Source organism: Enhydra lutris, unplaced genomic scaffold (genome assembly GCF_002288905.1).
Source record: "Enhydra lutris kenyoni isolate GAN:26980312 unplaced genomic scaffold, ASM228890v2 scaffoldscaffold10, whole genome shotgun sequence".
Taxonomy (NCBI): Eukaryota; Metazoa; Chordata; class Mammalia; order Carnivora; family Mustelidae; genus Enhydra; species Enhydra lutris.
The window spans coordinates 539,752-558,786 of NW_019154094.1; the positions used below are offsets into that span (position 1 = coordinate 539,752).

General features: G+C 56.7%; 1 protein-coding gene across 1 annotated transcript in view; it reads right to left on the reverse strand.

The window, feature by feature from the left end:
• Positions 1 to 11,442, reverse strand: part of LOC111143932 (notch 3) — a 32,630-nt gene extending 21,188 nt beyond the window's left edge. The window contains exons 1-13 of the mRNA XM_022497963.1: positions 11,328 to 11,442; positions 8,718 to 8,796; positions 5,040 to 5,182; positions 4,622 to 4,960; positions 4,410 to 4,532; positions 4,091 to 4,324; positions 3,329 to 3,484; positions 3,049 to 3,234; positions 2,280 to 2,393; positions 1,760 to 1,873; positions 967 to 1,200; positions 736 to 846; positions 66 to 258 (exon numbers count right to left, since the gene is read on the reverse strand). Of these exons, the coding sequence (XP_022353671.1) occupies positions 66 to 258; positions 736 to 846; positions 967 to 1,200; positions 1,760 to 1,873; positions 2,280 to 2,393; positions 3,049 to 3,234; positions 3,329 to 3,484; positions 4,091 to 4,324; positions 4,410 to 4,532; positions 4,622 to 4,960; positions 5,040 to 5,182; positions 8,718 to 8,796; positions 11,328 to 11,442 (2,141 nt within the window). The remainder of the gene's footprint in view (positions 1 to 65; positions 259 to 735; positions 847 to 966; positions 1,201 to 1,759; positions 1,874 to 2,279; positions 2,394 to 3,048; positions 3,235 to 3,328; positions 3,485 to 4,090; positions 4,325 to 4,409; positions 4,533 to 4,621; positions 4,961 to 5,039; positions 5,183 to 8,717; positions 8,797 to 11,327) is intronic.
• Between the last annotated feature and the right edge of the window lie 7,593 nt (positions 11,443 to 19,035).

A 19,035-nucleotide genomic window follows, 5' to 3' on the forward strand; every position in this document is an offset into this window, starting at 1 on the left:
GGCAGTCAGGGAATGCCCATGGGCAGGGACACAGCAGGGGTTCAGGAGTTGGGGAGAGTCCTCACCCTCCAGGCGCATCGTGGCAGACACCGTGACTGCAAGGATCTTGGGCACAGGGATGGCTCGCGGGGAGGCAGAGTGGGGGCAGGGAGCCAGGAGGGCAGAGGCAGCGGAAACCATTTTCCCCATCCACACAGGAGCCTCCGTCACCACACGGACTGGACGCACACTCGTTGATCTCCACGTTGCAAAGGGGCCCTGGAGAGCACGAAGGCAATCTCATCCCAGGACAAGGACGATGGTGCCAACAGGGAAAGGCAACCTTGCCTCGTTTAGCATGGCCACACCCTTGAGCAAGAACAATCTCACCTTCCTAACACATCAGCTCTTGTACAGATTAAGACAGCCAGCTCCTCAACCCGGAGCTGCCCCCAGATCATACTTGTTCCCAGACTTCCATGAAATCACCTTCATTTTCACTAAGGATTACTTTGGCCCCATGCAGAAACGTGATACCTGAGACTGGACCCTCATCTGTGTTCCAGGATAATCTTGAGCTGATATGGGGACAACCTCAGTCCAGTGGGAGAGAGCACAACCTCAGGGCTAAATGTGGACAATCTCATTGGACAAGCAAATGCAAAGAGAGGGGCAAACTCAACTAAGAATAGAGTACTTTCATCCTCACCCTCTCAGCCTATAGAGACCCTCTTCCCATGGCAGCCACCTGCCCACCTGTAAAGCCAGGCTGGCAGACACAGTCATAGCGGTTGATGCCATCACGGCAGACTCCAAAGGTGCAGGGGTTGCTGGCACAATCATCAATGTTCACCTCGCAGTTCACTCCTGGGGAGGGAGAACACGGCAGAGGTAGCCATCAATGAGTCCCGCCAGGGGCACCATTCCCAAAGCCTCTGTGCCCTTCCAGATGTACTGTTCCTGCCCCAACCCGGCCTCCAGCCCCACCTGTGGTGCCAGGAGGGCAGCGGCAGAGATATTTGTCCACCAAGTCTAGACATTTGCCTCCGTGGCGGCAGGGCTGGCTGCGGCACTCGTCCACCTGGCTCTCACAGCGTGTGCCTGTGTATCCTGGGGCGCAGGCGCACGAGAAGCTGGCAATGCCGTCCACACAACGCCCATGGTGGCACGGGTCCGGGGAGCAGTCATCCACGTTGCGCTCACACAGCGTGCCCTCAAAGCCTGGAGGACCAGAAGGTCAGGCTCCACCCACTTGCCAAGGTTCTGCCCACAGCCGTGGCCTCGGACCAATCCTCCCCAGCTCTACCTCAGGCCCTGCCCATCTAGCCAACAGGAGGTGGGCTCTATTCAGGCCCCGCCCCTTAACTCCCTCTAGCCACAAGCTCCAGGACTCGCCCACCCCTGGCCAAGACACTTCCACAGATAAATCCCATCCCCAACCGCAACCTCTCCTCCAGTCTTTACCCTATCAGCCCTGTTCAGCCTCACTTCCCACTCTGGACTGGAAATGGGGACACATGGGAAGTGCCTGGGTGTAGAGGGATTTGGACACCCCCCTCTACCAAAGTGCACCCCTTCTCTGCCAGACCCATTGGCCCCACTCCTAGCCTTACCACTGTTTACATCCGTCATTGGCTCCACCCCCTAGCTCTGTCATTGGCTCTCTCGAGTCCTGCCTTGCTGCAGCCCTGACCCCAAATTGTCCCCAAGGCTGTTATTTGCCTTCCCCCCCTTGTCCCGCCCCCAGACTCTTGCTGGCCTGTCATTGGCCCTCTCTCACCCTCTGCGCAGCGGCATTCATAGCCATCAGGCTGGTCCACACACTTGGCTCCATTCCGGCAGGGTGTGCTGGCGCACTCATCCACATCCAGCTGACACATGGCCCCACTGAAGCCTTAGGGTGGGAAGTGGGATGGGCAGAGGCCCAGATAGGGTCAGAGAAGTCACCCCTTGCCAGCCCTGCCTTGTTTGGGTGGGATGAGTGGGATGTTCATTTATTTAGTTTTAATGTGCGTGTGTTTTGTCTGTTTTTTAAATAGGCTCCATGCCCAGCGTGGAACCCAACGGAGGGCTTGAACTCAACCCTGAGACCAAGACCTGAGCTGAGATCAAGAATCAGGTTTAACCTGACTGAGTCACCCAGGCACCCCAACTTGGTTTTAAATTAATTTCAAGGTTTTTCATAGCACGTGGTTTCTGTTATGATAGTTATCCACTAACATGGTCTTATAGGGCTCCCCTAGAGCCTTTGCCTCTGCAGGGACCTGTCTTCTTCAGGCTCCCTGGCCTAGGGTCCTCACCCGAGGGGCAGGTGCAGCTGAAGCCGTTGACTCTGTCCTTGCAGACCCCACCATTGACACACGGGCTGCTCTGACACTCATCCATGTCCACCTCACAATAGGTGCCTGTAAAGCCTGGGGAGTGAGGGAGGGGGATTAGGGCAGTGCGGGTTAGCCTCTGGTCTAAAGGGAGAGCACGTGGGAAGGTACTCCCTTTCCTACCCATAGACGGTTCCTCTGAGCCTTGCTTGGCCTTGCCCACCCCCACCCCCCAAGGCCAATCCCAGATTCAGCTTTTGACCTCTTGATGGACCTCACCCAACTGTGGATCCAAACGGCCAAAGCTTATGAGCCTTCCTATGGGCCTTCCCTTCAGAACACCCTCTTCCCTCTGCAGTCCTCACACTCTACCGGGTCCTCGGGTACCAGGCCCAGCACCCATGTAACCTTGGGCCCAGCCTCCATCCCATCCCAGGGTTAGTGCAAGACTGTCTGCAGGCTCCACCTTGACCCACTCCAGCTCCTGGTCCGGCCCTCTTATCATCTCCCGCCCCCCAGTGGGTCCTAAGGCACAGACTCCAGTCCCAGCCCATCTGAGGTTCTACAGAATCCCTTTGACCATGGCCCCAGCCATGCACAAAGCTGCTACTCTGGCCCAGCCTCCACCTCATCTCAGGGTTCCGTTCCAGACAGTTTCACCAGGAAAGGGGGAGGGAGGTGTCCTGACCTGCAGGCTTCCCTTGCCACGCCCCCAGCCTCAGGCTCCACCCTGGCCACACCCACCACGCACCTGCCATGCAGATGCAGGTGAACTGGCCTATGCGATCGAGGCATGTGGCCTGGTTGCGGCAGGGCCCGGATAGGCACTCGTTGACATCAGTCTCACAGCGCGGGCCAGTATAGCCACGACCACACTGGCACAGGAAGGAGCCCTGTGTGTTCACGCACCGGCCGAGGTGTTCACATGGGTTGGCGCCTGCAGGAGGAAGCAACGCCAGTGTGAGTGTGGGTGGCTAAGGACCCGCCTCTCCCCTCCCTCCCAACTCTCAGACCACACACCCCCCCCTCACCAATAGAGCACTCATCCACATCCTGGTCACACGCTCCGCCAGTGAAGCCTGGTGGACAGGTGCAGATGGCCCGGCCATTCACGGGGTTCGTGTCACAGATAGCATCCTCATGACAGGGGTTGCTGACGCAGGCGTCATCCAGGTGACATAGAAGCCCTGGAAGAGGTTAGGCAGAGTTTGGGGGGGACCCTCCAGCTCTGCCCAAAGGTCTCACATCTGCCACATACTGTTTTGTGTTTTGTTTCTATCAACCTGCAGTGTATTTAGGAGCTATTTTCCCCAATCGTTTATTATAAAAATTTTCAAATGTACAGCAAAGTTGATTCACATGCCCACCACCTAGATTCAACTCTCGTAAGCTTTATGTTGTTGTTGTTGTATTTTGGAACCACTCGAAAATGAGTTGGAAACATCCACACACTGTTTTAAAATATGTTGACTCCTTTTCTGATTACATACTCTCAAGTCTTTGCCTCTGCGGTATCTTCTGCCTGACACGCCCTGTCCTCCATATCCAAGTCCCCCTCCCAAACACCTTCCCTGACCCTGGCCACTTGCAAAGGTCCCATCTCTTTCTCAGTCACAGGTAGCTCTCTATTCCCATGGCTACTGCCCCGGACTGTGGGCCAGCGTCTCCTTAGACCCCTCCCAGGCTCACCCTGTACCCCAAATCATTCTAACACTCAAGTCAGACTCCATCCCTGCTCCCACTATAGAACCATCAATGGCTCCCTGCTCCCTATAAGGAAAACAGCCACTCACCAGTCTTGCCCATGGGACAGGCACAGTAGAACGAGGCCACACGGTCATGGCAGGTGGCCCCATGGAAGCACACAGCCGTGGCACAGTCATCGATATTCTGACTGCAGCTCTCGCCGGTCCAGCCATTGACACACACACAGCTGTGGCCACCCAGAGTGTTGAAGCAGGTGCCCCCATTGTGGCAAGCGTTGGGCTGCAACTGACATTCATCCACATCCTCCGTGCAGAATTGGCCTGTGGCACATAGACACAGCAGTCCACACCCGCTGCATACCCACCCAAGGTCTGCCACCTGGATCTCTTCAGCCCTGCTGCTCACCTGTCCATTCAGGAGGGCACTGGCAGTTGTAGGTGTTCACGCCATCCACACATGTCCCCCCATTTAGACATCGGTGCCCTGGACAGTCGTCCACATTGACTTCACAGTTCTGGCCCTCGAACCCTAGCAGGGGAGGAAAGCAAAGACAGTCACTGCCAGGCGGCCCGCTGTCCCTGCACTCCTGCCACCTCCCCAGGGCACAGCGTCCTCACCAGGAAGGCAGGCACAGTCATAGGTGAGATCGCCACTCTGTCTGCATGTGCCCCCGTTACGGCACGGTGAGGGGGCACAGGGCACGGCAGCGTTCTCACACAGTGGCCCCGTGTAGCCAGCTGGGCACTGGCAACGGAAAGAACCAGGCGTGTTGAGGCAGGTGCCACCGTGGCGGCAGGGCCCTCCCACCCGGCACTCATCCACATCGCTTCGGCAGCTGCGGCCCTGGTAGCCAGGCGGGCAGGAGCAGATGTACCGGCCATCGGGCCCCACCGAGCAACGGGCACCATGGGTACAGGGGCTGCTGAGGCAGGGGTCCGGCAGGGAACAGTCGGGACCTAGAGGGACCAGAAGAGGGTGAGCTTGGGCTGTTCACATGCTTGAGTGGCTTGGGCTTCCCTCCAGACCATCCCTTACCTCGGAAGCCACGGGGGCAACGGCAGGAGAACCGGGCGGTGCCTGCCACCACGGAGCTCTGGCAGACGCCCCGGCCAGCACAGGGACCCGAATGGCAGGGGTCTTCCAGCTGGCATCGCTCACCCACCCAACCTGGAGGGCACCTGTAGGCAGAGATAGCTTAGCATAGGGAAGTACTAGGGTGGTACCAGGCAGAAGCATCCCAGACACAGAGATACACACACGCGACAGCAAGAAATACACACGCAAGCAGCCCAACAATCAGGCACGCCTGTTCGTTCATGCAACCAACATTCACTGACTAACTACTGTGTTCTTAACAATAGGAATCAGTCGCAAACACATTAAAAGTCATCCCCACCCTCTTTATGCTCACAACCAAGCTGGGCAAAGAGAAGATACACAAATAATAAATGAGAGAACGTGCCAGCATGGGGTGGTAAGGGCCATGAAGAGTTCAGCGGGTTGTTGTTTTGTTTTTTAATTTTTTATTTATTTATTTGACAGAGAGAGATCAAAAGTAGGCAGAGAGGCAGGCAGATAGAGAGAGGTTTGGGAAGCAGACTCCCCGCTGAGCAGAGAGCCCAACATGGGGCTCGATCCCAGGATCCTGAGATCATGACCTGAGCCGGGGCAGAGGCTTAACACACGAGCCACCCAGGCGCCCCAGTTCAGTGGGTTTTGAGTCACGGCCCCAGGAAAGAAATGCCCATGTCCCAGAACCTGTGATTCTGACCTTATTGCGGAGGTAACTAAGTGACAGATAACAAGATGAGATCATTCTGGATTTTCCAAATGGGCCCCCAAATCCATTGGCCGAGGGAGATATGGGAGAAAGAAGAGAAGGCCAAGTGGAAGACAGAAGCAGACACAGGGTGTTGCACCCACAAGCCAAGGAGCTCCTGGAGCTGCCAGGAGGTGGAAGAGGGCAGGAAGGATTCTCTTAGAAACCCACTGCAGACTGCGGGGCTGCCAGCACCTGGAATTCAGACTTCTGACCCCCAGAACTGTGAGAATAAATTTCTCTTTTTTAAACCACCCAGTGTTTGGTGGTTTGTTATGGTAGCTAGGAAACTAGGACACAGGATGAGGGAGATGAGTAAGGAAGGAAGGAAGGCAAACATGATATTTTCGGACTGAAGAAGGTAAGGCAGAGGGGCATGGGATTGTGTAAGGAAGAGCCTTCCAGGCAGAGGGAATAGCAAATGCAAAGTCTCAGACTCCAGAAGACAACCACTCTGGCACAGACGAACTCAGAAACATACACAGATAACACAACGGGACAGCCAATTCCACATACTGGCCTGGCGAACATTCAGACCCAAATCCACAGCTCAGTCCACAGATGGGTAGCTCTCAAGTGGACAGAGAGTGTAACTCTCCCAAATCCTCCACACCTTTCCTGGAGGCACAGACAACCCTTCCTGCCACTGGGAGTAGGAGGTGGACACCAGTGCTGGTGCCCTCTGACTGGGAGAATGTCCTCCGGCCTGCAGCCCCTTCCCCAACCCCCCCAAGAAAACCTTGAGTAGGAAGGAAATAAGGCGGTTGGTCTTAAGACTGGAAACCTCCGGAGGGACACTGGCGGGGTGGGAGGGAAGGGTTTAGACTGGCAAGAGAGTCCAAGGTCCCGCCCCGACGCTGCCCACCCCTGGCGCGTTCCCTCCCTCTGGCTCATCCCAGCTACTTGGGGCTAACCTCAGGCAGCTGACTCAGTCCCTAGCGTCACCCACAAGATCCCCCACCCTGGCCCCCAGCGAAACAGGCCGGGGCACGGCAGGGCAGGGGTGCCAATGGTGTTGAGAAGGGAGGGCCAGGCTCCCAGCCCCCTTCCCAAAGCCCCGCAGGGTGAGGACGTCCGTCACGACTGCGCGCCGAGAGGGGGCGCGCTGCGCCGGGCGCGGGGGACTGCCGGTCCCACCGCCAGGCTGGGCGCGGCCGCGCGGCCCCCTCCCGACGCCCCGGGCGGGTTCCCACGCTCTGCGTCCCGCTCCCCCGCCAACCGGTCGGGCCGGTTCCAGCCTCCGCCCGCGCCCCGCCTCGCAGCCAGGGCTTTGGGGGAACCGAGAGGGGGAAGAGCACACTTGGTTGGGGGTCGGTGGGAGGGGAGGGGAGAGGAGGGGGTGCGGCGAGGACTGGGAGACAGAGACGTTGGCTTGGGAGGCTACTTTGGGGAAGAGGCTAAGGGGGGATTCGTGGAGAAGTGACATATTGGGGCGTTCCTGAAAAGACACGAGTATTTGGAACCTTGAAGGAGATTGGGGGCCCCGTGGGGAGTGATTCCCACGGCCCAGCTCGGGAAACAGCCCGCTCCACTCCGGGTAATCCGGGCTCCGGGCCGCCGCGCGCGCTGGTGATTCACCTGTTGAGGGGCGGGGCAGCCAAGGCAGCATTCACCTGTCGGCTGTATTCCAGGTGCTGAGCTCCACTGCGCAGGCGCCAGGCCCCGCGGCTCCGCCTCCCAGGTGAGTGGTTCCAGATAAGGTCACACTTTCCCCCACCCCCATCATCGCAGACTCCCAACCCGAGGAACCCGCTTGGCGAGGCTAAGTCCCCACCTGGGTGAGCCCCAGTGGGCTCCAGTCAAAGCGCGTGTGCAACTTCAAAGGGGCTCTCCGGGATCAAAAGTCACCCCGACCCGCCCAGCTTGGCACACACATTCAACTTGTTGTTGAATAAACAAATACATTAATGAATCAATCAATGGCTACTATTACTAACGACGGTATTATAAAAGGACCTACCCATTTCCCCAAAACCTTGAGACGTTCACCTTTATGGCACGTATTTCCTGTGCCCCTACTAATCATCATCATCATCTTCTTCCCTATTTATAGAGCACTTACTGCTCGCTGAGCATTACACTGAGTTCATCCCATGAAGGGTCCCTTAATCTTTACAGTCAACCCCATTAAAGAGGGACTATGATTGCCCCCATTTTCCAGATGCAAAAACTGAGGTTCAGAGAGCTCAAAGCACTTGCTCAAGGTATCCCAGAGCCCAGAATTCAAATTGAGTTCTGTCTCCCTCTGCTCAGTTCTTTCCCAGCCTCTGCTCAGCAACTTCAACTCTCTGCCTTTCCCTATATTATCTAACAAGTGAATTTTTAGCCTCTTCATGGTCACAAGCCAGGGGAAAGTGCCCCTATTTCTGAGATCCAGAGAGAAGTGACTAACCCAAAGTCACACAACAAGAAAGTGACATTGCAGAGCTGTATTACAGCCCCCCATACGCCCACCACGAAAGGTCGAGACATGGGAAGATGCAATTGGTGTGCCCACTATTGCCAAGTCATTGGTCCCTGAAGATCTGTTGATTGAATAATAACTACCTCCATCAGAGGCATTACACATTACCTCAGGCAGCCAAGAACTCTGTGAAGTGGGGTTTAATGTGCCTGTTTTCCAGACCAGGACACCAAAGCTTAAAGGGTTTAGGTCCCAGGCAGTCAGCAACACGATGTGGGATCTGAACCCCAGCCAGGCAAATTGCAGAGACCCTGCTCTTAACCTTCCTCTCTTCTTAACCCTGCTCGATTCCAATGGGGAACAAGAGGTTACCCAAGCCATACACATGTAGGAAGTGGTAGAGGCGTTGGTGGTGGACACAGAGGCAAGGGAAGAAGACAGACTACCTCCCCACACAGGACCCACTGAAGGCTCAGAGCCAGGCACTCACAGGCAGGCAGCCTCCCGGGAGGGCAGCTGGGTGCAGCGACCTCCATTCATACACGGGCTTCCATCCAGGCAAGGAGGTGCTGTGTAGGGGCAAAGGAAAGTTGGGGGTGGGGTCAGTCAGGCACCCAGGAACCCCAGCTCAGAGTGACAGAGCCCATCCTTCCCTCCCCCAGGCAACAGCTGCAACGGGCTGAGGGTGTCTCTGTGGGTGCATGGAGCCCCCGCATCCTCAGTTCCCACGGCCCCCTGCCCCGGCCCCAGCTGTTGGGGCTGCAGCTGTCCCTGCCAGCTCAAGCCCTGGGAACCACAAGGCAGGGGCGGGCAGGAGGAGGTGCTGACTTGTGCCAGATGTGGGGACTCAGGAAGCTGCCAGAATGGGGGGTGCAAAGGCAGGAAGTGAGGGTGCTGAGCGTTGAAAGGAGGTCTGGGACTGTGTGCCCAGATCCCAGGATAATGGAGAGGGCAGGGCGAGGAGGCCTGGGCCCCTGGGTCTTTGTTGGCCTGATGTTGGGCATCTGCTCCAGCTGGGCAGAGCTGTGTGGTGCTCTGGTGAGAGGGGCTAAGGCCTGTACTCCACGCCCAGCCAGCACTGGATGCTGCAGGGATAGAGTGTGGGTTGAAGGGAGGGGGAGCTGGCAGTAGGCATGTGCTGCCCGGTCCAGCGTCCCCATCCCTGAGGGCTGTGTCCCTCTGGGGCGTGGCAGTCTAACTGTCCTGCCAGACTGGTCTGTGCCAGACACGGCTGGGTGTGAGCTAGTGGAGAACTGTGTATGCCGGCAGGTGTGTGGCCTCTGTGTGTGTGTCACAGATGGAGAGATGGAAAGAGATGGAGGGAGATAGAGAAAAACGGAGACAGACCCAAGGAAACTAGAAGCAGGCCGACACAGAGAGGAGGCAGAGAAGTGCAGAGAGAGAGAGGGAGAGACACACAAGTTGAGCTGGACACGCTAAGAGGACAACATGGCACATGTCCCCTTCCTCAGGGGACAGGGAGAGACAGGACACCATCGCCCAGACAAGGGCCCGTGGGTGTTTGGGAACTCACAGTAGGAGCCACATGACACAGACTGCCAGCCTCACGGAACAGTGGGCCATGTGAGCCATGTGTGCGTGTGCTCGAAGTACATGCATGTACAAGTGCCTGCGCCATCTGTGTGTGCACTGGGTCTGTCGTGGGTGCCCATGCACGTGAGCCCCGTTCATATGGTACACAGCTGTGTGTCTCTGCGTCCAGTGTATTCTCAGGTCTGTCTGTGTATGGGTTGGGTGTGCCTCTCTGCATGTACTACACTGGGTGCAGGCATGCCTTGGATCTGTGTGTGTCTGAATGTACGCAGGCAGCGAGTACAAGGCTCTGGGCTGCTGATCCTTGGTGTGTATGAACATGTGTAATTGTATGTGCAAGTATGTTAGTGTGCGGGTTGCGTATCCACTGTGCGGGTGTAGTGCGTGTGCGTGTGTGTGTGCACGTCTCTAGCTTCCTGTGTGACCCCGGGCTGTGTGTGCCTCCGATTGTGTGACAGGCCATGTGTGTGTGCGCGCTGGCCCCGCGGGGGCGGCAGCTCCTGCCCCAACCTGCCCCGTCGGGCACCGGGCTGGGCGGTGCAGGCCCTTCCTCCCCAGCGCCGAGCCCCACAGCGGCTCCCCGGGACCCAGGGCCAGGGGCGTTCGGCCAGTGTCCCTCTTCCGCCGGCCAGGCCTCCCTTGGGGGTGTGCGCCCCCGCAGCCCCCGCCCAGGCCCCGCCGCCCGTCCCGCTTTGTCTGGCAAAGAAAGCGCGAGGCCGGCCCGGGGGGGAGGGGGTGTCTAGACGGCGCGGCCATTGTCCCAAGCGGGGGAAGGGAGAGCGGGGAGGGGGAGGGGCGGGGGGCCCCGGCCGGCTGGGGAGGGGCTCGGGCTGCGGAGACGGGGCGCTGGAGCTGGAGAGGAGCACGTGGGCTCGCGCCCCCCGCCCTCCCTTTCCCTCCCCTCGCGGGGGCGGGGTCCCGTGGCCTCCCGGTCCCTGCGGCCAGGGGAGGGAGCGGGGCCGCGGGCGGGGAAAGGGGCGCGGGCGCCGATGTGCCTCCAGCTCCGATTCCGGCTCCGGGTCTTGCCGCGCTCCGGCCTGAGAAGTTTTTCCCCGAGTTCGGAGCTCCGAGAACTTCGCGCCCCCTCCCCGTCCTCCGCCCGGCCAGGCCAGCCCTGGGTGTGTAGGGGGGCTTTTGTGCAAGGGGTCCCCAACCTGGGGGTATTGGGCTTCAATCGTGACTTTCCCAAGACTGTAGACCGACGTGCATTGGGAGCGAGCCCCAGACTCTTGGTCCCCCTGATCTTGCGTCCCTGATCGCCGCACCTCAAGCTCCCACTCCCTCATTCCTGGGTCCCTTCATCCGCAACTCTAATCGCTCCGGGGCCCCTATTCTTCGGACCTCTGGGGACCTGCCCCCTCCCCCCACTGAGCCCCTGTGCCCCCGGGACTGGCACGTAGCCCCCGAGCTCCTGCTCCCTGCCCTCGCTCTAGTCCTTGTCTTCTAGACCAGCTCCCCAGTCCCAGACTCGGGGGTCCTTAAACTCCGCTCTTACCCTCCCCCAACCCACCCACCCAGTCCCGCCCGCTAGGTCCCAGCCCCTCACCTGCAGCCCCGGGCCCCGCTAGCAGTAGCAACAGGGGCAGCGCCCGCACGGGCGGCAGTGGTGGCGGCGACATCGGGCGACGGCGGCGGCGGCGGCCCCGGGTCCCCGGCCCCATGGCGGCAGGCCGCGACCCTCCCTCCTCCCTCCTCCCTCCTTCCCTGGGCTCCGGGCGCGTCCCGGGCCAGCCTCCGCGCCGCCAACTTCGCCAAAGTGAGGCTGCCGGGCCGCCCCGCCCCCAGCCTTGGGCGGCTCGCCCCGCCCCGGGGCCGGCCCTGAGCTCCCCCGCACCCCCCACCCCTACCCCCCACCCGGCCTCCCGGGGTCCCTGCCCACCCTCCACCCACACAGCCTGGGACCCGCAGACCCTAGGAAATTCAGGCCGGCCATGCGGTGAAGCGTGGGTTGAATCCGCAGTGACAGACACACCGGCTTCGTGAACACCCTGGCTCCCAGCGCACACTCAGAGCCCGGGACACACACAGAGCCAGGGCGCAAACACAGACCTCCAGATACCCCAAAACTGAGGCCAAGCACGTCCTGAGTGGCTCATGCACACACAGCTACCACGCACAAATGCAGACGCATGCCCAGAGCTTCATGGGGACTTAACGTATAAAACAAACCCGAAGCTCAGGCCCAGCCAGGCCTTGAGCCGGGGGCAGCGTCTGCAGCCTCAGACCTCAGACACACATTAGGAAGGAGCCTCATGCATGTGGGCAGACACACACACACACACACACACACACACACACACACACACACACCCCTTCTTACTCTCAGCTCTCCTAGAAAGCTCCTTACTACCCTGTGTGAACTCCAAAGGTCCATCCCAGCCCCCAGCCCCACCCAAACAAACCCTACGCAGCTTTGCTGCTCAGCCTGGCAGTTCCATCAACCGCCTTTTCCAAAATCAGTCCTGCTGATTTTGGATCAACTGCCTTTTCCAAAATCAGTTCTGCTGCAAAGCCACGGAGCAGCCCATTCTGTCCCTGTGGCGATAGTGGGGACTCCAAAAGACCCTAAGCCCAGCCCTGGAGGGGCCCTCAGTCTGCGGGAGGAAAAGTTGGACAGAGAACACTGCCCCCACCCCCAGCCCTCAGGGTTCAGAGCTGGGCCAGAGGGACAGCGTCTGGGAAGGCAGAGTCTGGGAAGGGTACATAGAGGGGCTGGTGAGGGCTCGGCCTGAGAGTAGTTACTTACTTGTTCATTCATTTATTCAATGAGTAGGTATAAAACTCCAGTCCTATATCTGACTTTGTTCCAGGGGCTGGAGGTACACCTTGCTCCTCCAGAGAGGGCTTCCCAGAGGGGGGCCCAATGGAGCTCAGCCAGGACAGATGAATTAGAGGGAAAACATCCCAGCAGAGACACAGGTCTGCAGCCACAGGAGGGAGCAGAGAAAGGAGAAGGAGTGGACAGGCCAGGGTCACACTGGCCTAGAGGAGGAGGAGAAGGAGGCCAGACTGCCTCCCTGGTATTTGGCTTGCTGGTAAGGCTGCAGGGGGAGGAATGGTCTGGGGGGTGAGATGCTGAATCCGTGGACCCTGGGAGTCACCTATGTGCAGCTGAACACTGGGGCTGAGCACAGGGAAGCCATGGTGGGAGATAGTCACAAAGGCACCCCGAGATCTTCAGGCAACTTTTAACCTTTTTATTTTAAAATAATTCCAAGTGTTGAAGAACACAATTTCCATATTTCCTTTGTCCAGATTCACCAACTCTTTCCACACTTGGCCACATTTGCTTTATAGATATATGTGGACACACACACATACCTATCTATGTGTCTTTTTTTATTTTTTTGAGTTTTTATTTGTTTTGAGAAAGTGAGAGAGCCTGCACAAGCAGGGGGAGGGGCAGAGGGAGAGGGAGAAAATCCCAAGGAGACTGCCCGCTGAGCACCTCTCCACCCACAGATCAGACCAGAGAGCTGGAACGAAGAGTCCGGATGCTCAACCAACTGAGATCCAGGTGCCCAGTTGTGTTTTTAGTTTTGAGAGCAGATCGCAGATGTGATGTTCCTTGACCCCCTAATACACCACTGTGTGTTTTCGGAGCATGAGCGCATTCTCTTACCCAAACAGACCATGGCTGTCACCCTTAGTCTGTGTTCCAAGTTTTCTGTTGCCCCAGTAGCATCTTCGATAGTATGTTTCTTTGCTGGCCCAGGATCCAATCCCTGACCATGTGTTTCATGAACTGGTCACGTCTCTTGGTGCCCTGTAATCTGAATCAGTTACTCAGCTTTCCCCCATCTTCTGTGATATTAATATTTTCAGAGTGGAGATCACCCATTTCACAGAAAGTTCCCAGTGAGCCTGCCTGCTGTTTCCTCCTGACCTGGTTCATTCAGGTGTGTGTCTTTGTCTGTCTCTGTCTTCATCACAGAGGTGATGCTGCCCCCCCCCACGATGCCTCATACCCGGAGGTACCTGACATCAGTTCCCAACATCGGTGACATTAGAATTTTATCACTTGAGTGAAGTTGGCCAGGTTTCCCAGGTTTCCCTACTCTTGAGGTACCATTTTCTTCCCATTCCTCCTCCCATAACAAATTGATATCAATATCATGTGGGGAGATACTTTGAGATGATGTGAATATCCTGGTGCCCATCAAAATTTCCCCCTGCTGGTTCTGGCATGGACTGATTTCCTCTGAGGTTTTTTTTTTACACTGAGATAAAATTCACATACTATATAATTAACCACTTACCATTTTATTTTTTTTAATATTTTATTTATTTATTTGACAGACAGAGATCACAACAAGTATGCAGAGAGGCAGGCAGAGAGAGTGGAGGAAGCAGGCTTCCCTGCTGAGCAGAGAGCCTGAGGTGGGGCTCCATCCCAGGACCCTGAGATCATGACCTGAGCTGAAGACAGAGGCTTAACCCATGAGCCACCCAGGCGCCCCAACCACTTACCACTTTAGAGTGTAAAGTTCAGAGACCTTTAGTTCAAGCATCACCTCTATTGACTTCCAGGACACTTCCATCACGCCTAAAGGAAGCTCCTTCCCCAAAGGCAGGCACACCCAAGCCTCCTCTCCCAGCCCCTGGCAGCCACCGGTCTGCCTTCTGACTCTAAGATTTGCCTGTTCTAGATATTTTGTGTACATGGAGTCAGTGTGGGGCCTTCTGTGTCTGGCTTTTGTTTCACTCAGCCTCATGTTTTTGGGGGTTCTCCATGTAGCATCATTCTTTCTCGTGGCCAACTAATATCCCATTGAATGGCTATACCATATTTTGCTTATCCATTCACCCATTAATATGTGTGATGATTTTTTAAAAGATTTTATTTATTTGTTTGACAGAGAGATAGAGAGTACAAGTAGGCAGAGTGGCAGGCAGAGGGAGAAGCAGGGCCCCCGCCGAGCAGAGAGCCCAATGCGGGGCTCCATCCCAGGACCCTGGGAACATGACTCCATGACCTGAGCTGAAGGCAGCTGCTCAACAGACCGAGCCACCCAGGAGACCCGAGGTGATTTCTTTTTTTATGATTTTTTAAAAAATTTATTTATTTGAGAGAGAGAATGGGAGAGAGAGAGAGAGCACAAGAAAGGGAGGGTCAGAGGGAGAAGCAGACTCCCTGCTAAGCAGAGAGTCTGATGTGAGACTCAACCCCAGAACCCCTACCTGAGCAGAAGGCAGTCACTTAACCAACTGAGCTACCCAGGCATCCCCTCCACCCGGTGATTTTTTTTTAAGATTTTATTTATTTGACAGAGAGAGACACAGCAAGAGAAGGAGTACAACCAGGGGGAGTGGGAGAGGGAGAAGCAGGCCTCCTGCCAAGCAGGGAGCCTGATGGGGGCCTGATCCCAGTACCCTGGAATCACAACCTGAGCCGAAGGCAGACACCCAGAGACTCAGCCACCCAGGTGCCCCGTGAGATGATTTTTAAATGCCTGATGAGGAAGAGGGGAAGGAGGGGGAGAAGTGCTGTTGGAAAGAACGAAGAAGCATGAAGGGCCAAGGGTGCAAGCGGAATGATTGGCTGGAGCCCGGCCTGGCCTGGCCTGGCGGGTATAGACAGGCCAGCCCAGCCCCTGGGGACAGGAACTGAGGATGCTCTGCCCCTCCCCCAGGGTCTGGCTGCTGCTCCCACGGGGAGGGAGTATCTGCCCATCTTCTGGTGACTTGCTGGAGGCTTTCTAGAGGAACTGACATTCAAACCCAGGGCTGAGTGACTCCAGGCCACACGGAGTGTGAGGGGTGGGGTGGGGTGAGGCTGGGGATTGAGCAGCGAAACGGACAAAAGTTGCACAAGAAGGGGTGCAGCTTGATTCACAGTGAGTGTGCTGAGTCAACAGGTCCTAGGGCAGGTGTGGCTTCAGTCTTTCCCCCATGCCCATCATCCCAGGAAGAAATCCAAGCCCCCTTCCCCCTTCCCTGGTTTTGCTTTCAGAGCCCTTAGCCCATCCCAGCCCTGTGCCCTCTCTAGCCCTCCCCCCATCACACTGAGTCAAACTGCCTCCTCACCCAGCAGGCCTTGCGCCCTCATAGCCTTTGCCCAGGTTCTTCCCTCGACTGAGACACCCAACGAGCTAAAAGGACCCTTTGCTTCCTTCCCCAGCAGGAACTCACAACAAATGCGTTCTCTTCAAAAATGTATTTTCTTCTAGTTATAGGGAATACTCTTATTTCCCACACATGACACCCCTTTACCCATGCAGGTCCCTCTTTCTGGCTTGCCTTCCAACTCCCCATTCCTGTATCTGGGGAACTCCTGTTTATTCCTCAAGAGTCCGACTCCAGGGGCGCCTGGGTGGCTCAGTCAGTTAAGCGTGCCTGTGGCTCAGGTCATGATCCCAGGGTCCTAGGATCCAGCCACATAGGATCCCTGCTCAGCAGGAAGTCTGCTTCTCCCTCTGACACCACCACCCCCATGCTCTCTCTCTCTGAAAAAAATAAATAAAATCTTTAAAAAGGAAAGAAGGAAAGAAAGAAAGAAAGAGAGAAAGAAAGAAAGAGAGAGAGAAAGAAAGAAAGAAAGAAAGAAAGAAAGAAAGAAAGAAAGAAAGGAGGTTTCTGTTCTAGGAAGGCCTCTCTTCCCCTGCAGGCAGAGCTCCCCTGGGCTTTCCCAGCATCCTCCTTCTGTCTCTCTCTGCCTTATCCATAAATGGCTGGGATATCTGTATCCTTCTCTGTATCCCCACCTAAACTAGGAGCTTCCCAGGAACCAGGCATCAGACAGTATACTGTGGACACAGATGGGATGACATGGGAGGGTTTGGTGACTCAGGAATTGGCTGAAGGAGTTGGGATGCCCACCCCAAAAAGGCTGCCACAGGGGGACCACTCTCTTCAGTACCCTTCTAGAGGTTGGGGCTCCAGGGGCAAAGGTAGGGGCTTCAGGAGGGAGGCTATCTCCAACCCTGACCCATCTGAGAAAGGACTTTTTGCTGGAATAGATGGCCTATGAGATGCTGAGCTCCCCATCAGAAGGAGCAACCAAGGAACCTGGACCCACATTTTGCTAGACAGGAAGTCTAGAGTCTGTGACTCTGCTGATCTGGTGGACTCTGGTCTGTGACAAACACAGACAGAGAGGGAGCAATAATAGTGAAAACATAGGTGAGGCCAGCATGGTGGGGCGGGGTGGGGGGGGGAAGAGTGGGCACAAAAGAAAGAAAGTCTACAGAGTGCCTATTGTGTGTCATTCCCTTTCTGAAGTCCCCATGACTCAGCCAGCAGAACGTGAATTCCTGGCTCCAGATTCCTGCCACCCTTGAACCACGGTGGCAGAACCACCCCAAGGTGTCAGGATCCTTAGGGGACAGGATAGTCTGGAGCAACCATTCCCACAGCCTTGCAGTGGGCTGCCACACAATTCCCAATGTGGTGGGGGTAGGGGTGAGCTCGAGCCCTCTCCCCTGCCCCTGCCGGCAGCCTTGGCCCAGGACTGAATTTCTCCTCAATGAGCTCAGTCCCCAGGGACACAGGACCTGGGGCCAGGCCAAGACGCAGCTGCTGGGCCCAGGGCCGATGACCAGGAACCTGAGAACGTGCCCTCAGCTTCTCCCCCCAGGACCACAGTCCTGCCCTCGTCACCAAAGCTGGGGCCAGGCCCTCATGCCCAGTGGGCCATGGGAGTCCAAGAAGGACCAGCAGGGGGTGAGGGCTGCTGGCTGTGGGCCCTGGGCGAGAGTGGGAAGGCTGGACTCCAGGGGCCATTGGTTATAGACCCAACCAGTTCTTTCGGACACTGCCTCCCTAGGGCCCTCTCCTGCTCCAACTCTCTATGGCTCCCCACTGCCCAGAGTGACACCGTCCTCACCTTACCAGCTTCACTTGTATCCCAGCCTTCCCAGTCTTGGCACTCATTGTACCCACCACAGGAGCAACTTTCTCATACCCCGAAGGCTCCTTTCACCTGGCAAATCACTAGGACCCTCCAGCTCTTCTCACCTTCATTCATTCAACAAACCTTACTGACTACCTACTTGGTGCTAGGCCCTATTAAGGCAGAGGTGACAAAGCCAAAGCTGTTTCCTGTCCTGATGGAGGAGACAGACCAGAAACAAGAAGGCACACAAATAACCATTGAGTGTGACTCAGGGGAAGGAGAGATTTCAGTGTTAGGGGGCAGGACAGTCCTCGCTGAATTAGAGGACGTAACAACTCAGACCTGAAGGAGAAGTCAAGCAGGAGCAAACAGCCAGAAGAAGGGAGTGCCAGGTAGAGGGATTGGCAAGTGCAAAGGCCCAGCCAGAGGAAGAAGGGGCAAGTGGATAAGAGAGGAACAGGGACGAAGCCAGGGTGCTAGGCACAGAGGGAGTGAGGGGTGGGAGGTTGAGGGAGATGATTCAGGCCAGGTCTCAAGGGGCTACAGGGTCTGGGATTTTATCACAAGCATGGTAGTCGCCACTAGAGGGTTTTGCAGGGAGAAGCTGATCTGACGGAAGTTGTAGAAGACCACTCTGGAAGATCTGCCTTCTTCTCTCCCAGGGAGTTGTCCCTGAGGCTCCACCGTCTCCTCTGGCCTCCCATGGCCTCTTCACTCCGTGTGATCCTTCCTGGCTCCCCATCACATTCTGAGCTCTGTGGGCATCTGTCTGGCTTGCTGCTGAATCTGCAGTGTCTAGCAGTGAGTCTGTTTCATAGTAGGTCGAATGAATGGATACACCAAGCACCTCTCAGTGCAGAGCAAGACCCAAGAGCTGTGACCTGAATGTGCCCAGTGCCAGCCCTTGAGACGTCCCCATTGAATCAGGGCTCGGTCACAGGCAGGGATGGGGGCTGGTAGGGTTTGTCAGAGGAGGAGAGGGGGCAAAAATTGAATATGGAAGAGAGTGAAGAGAAGGGAACTCACTTCAAGTGAGAAGCAACAGGCCCTGCAGTTCTGGACAAGCGAAAGAGGAGGACACCTCCCACGCCTTACGGAGATAGACGGTGGTTTCCTTGTCTTAGGACCCTCCATTGGGTGGGACACCCACTGGATGTCTTGGCCTCATGGACCCTGGGCTCAGACCACTCTCATCTTCCAGACTCCATCTCCTCTTGCTCAGGTCTGAACCATGATGCTCTGATGTCCCCTGCCTGTCCTTGGCCCCCTAGCCCCTGAAGCCTGTCCTTCCTGTAAGTGTGGCACTTGTCCTCCTGCTTCAGAAAAGGGGAATGCCTCCCCCAGGGCTTTTCATTACCTCTTCCCTTGGCCATAGGTTGAGGTCTCTTCCATGATAAAGTGAAGTTTGCAGGAATCCATA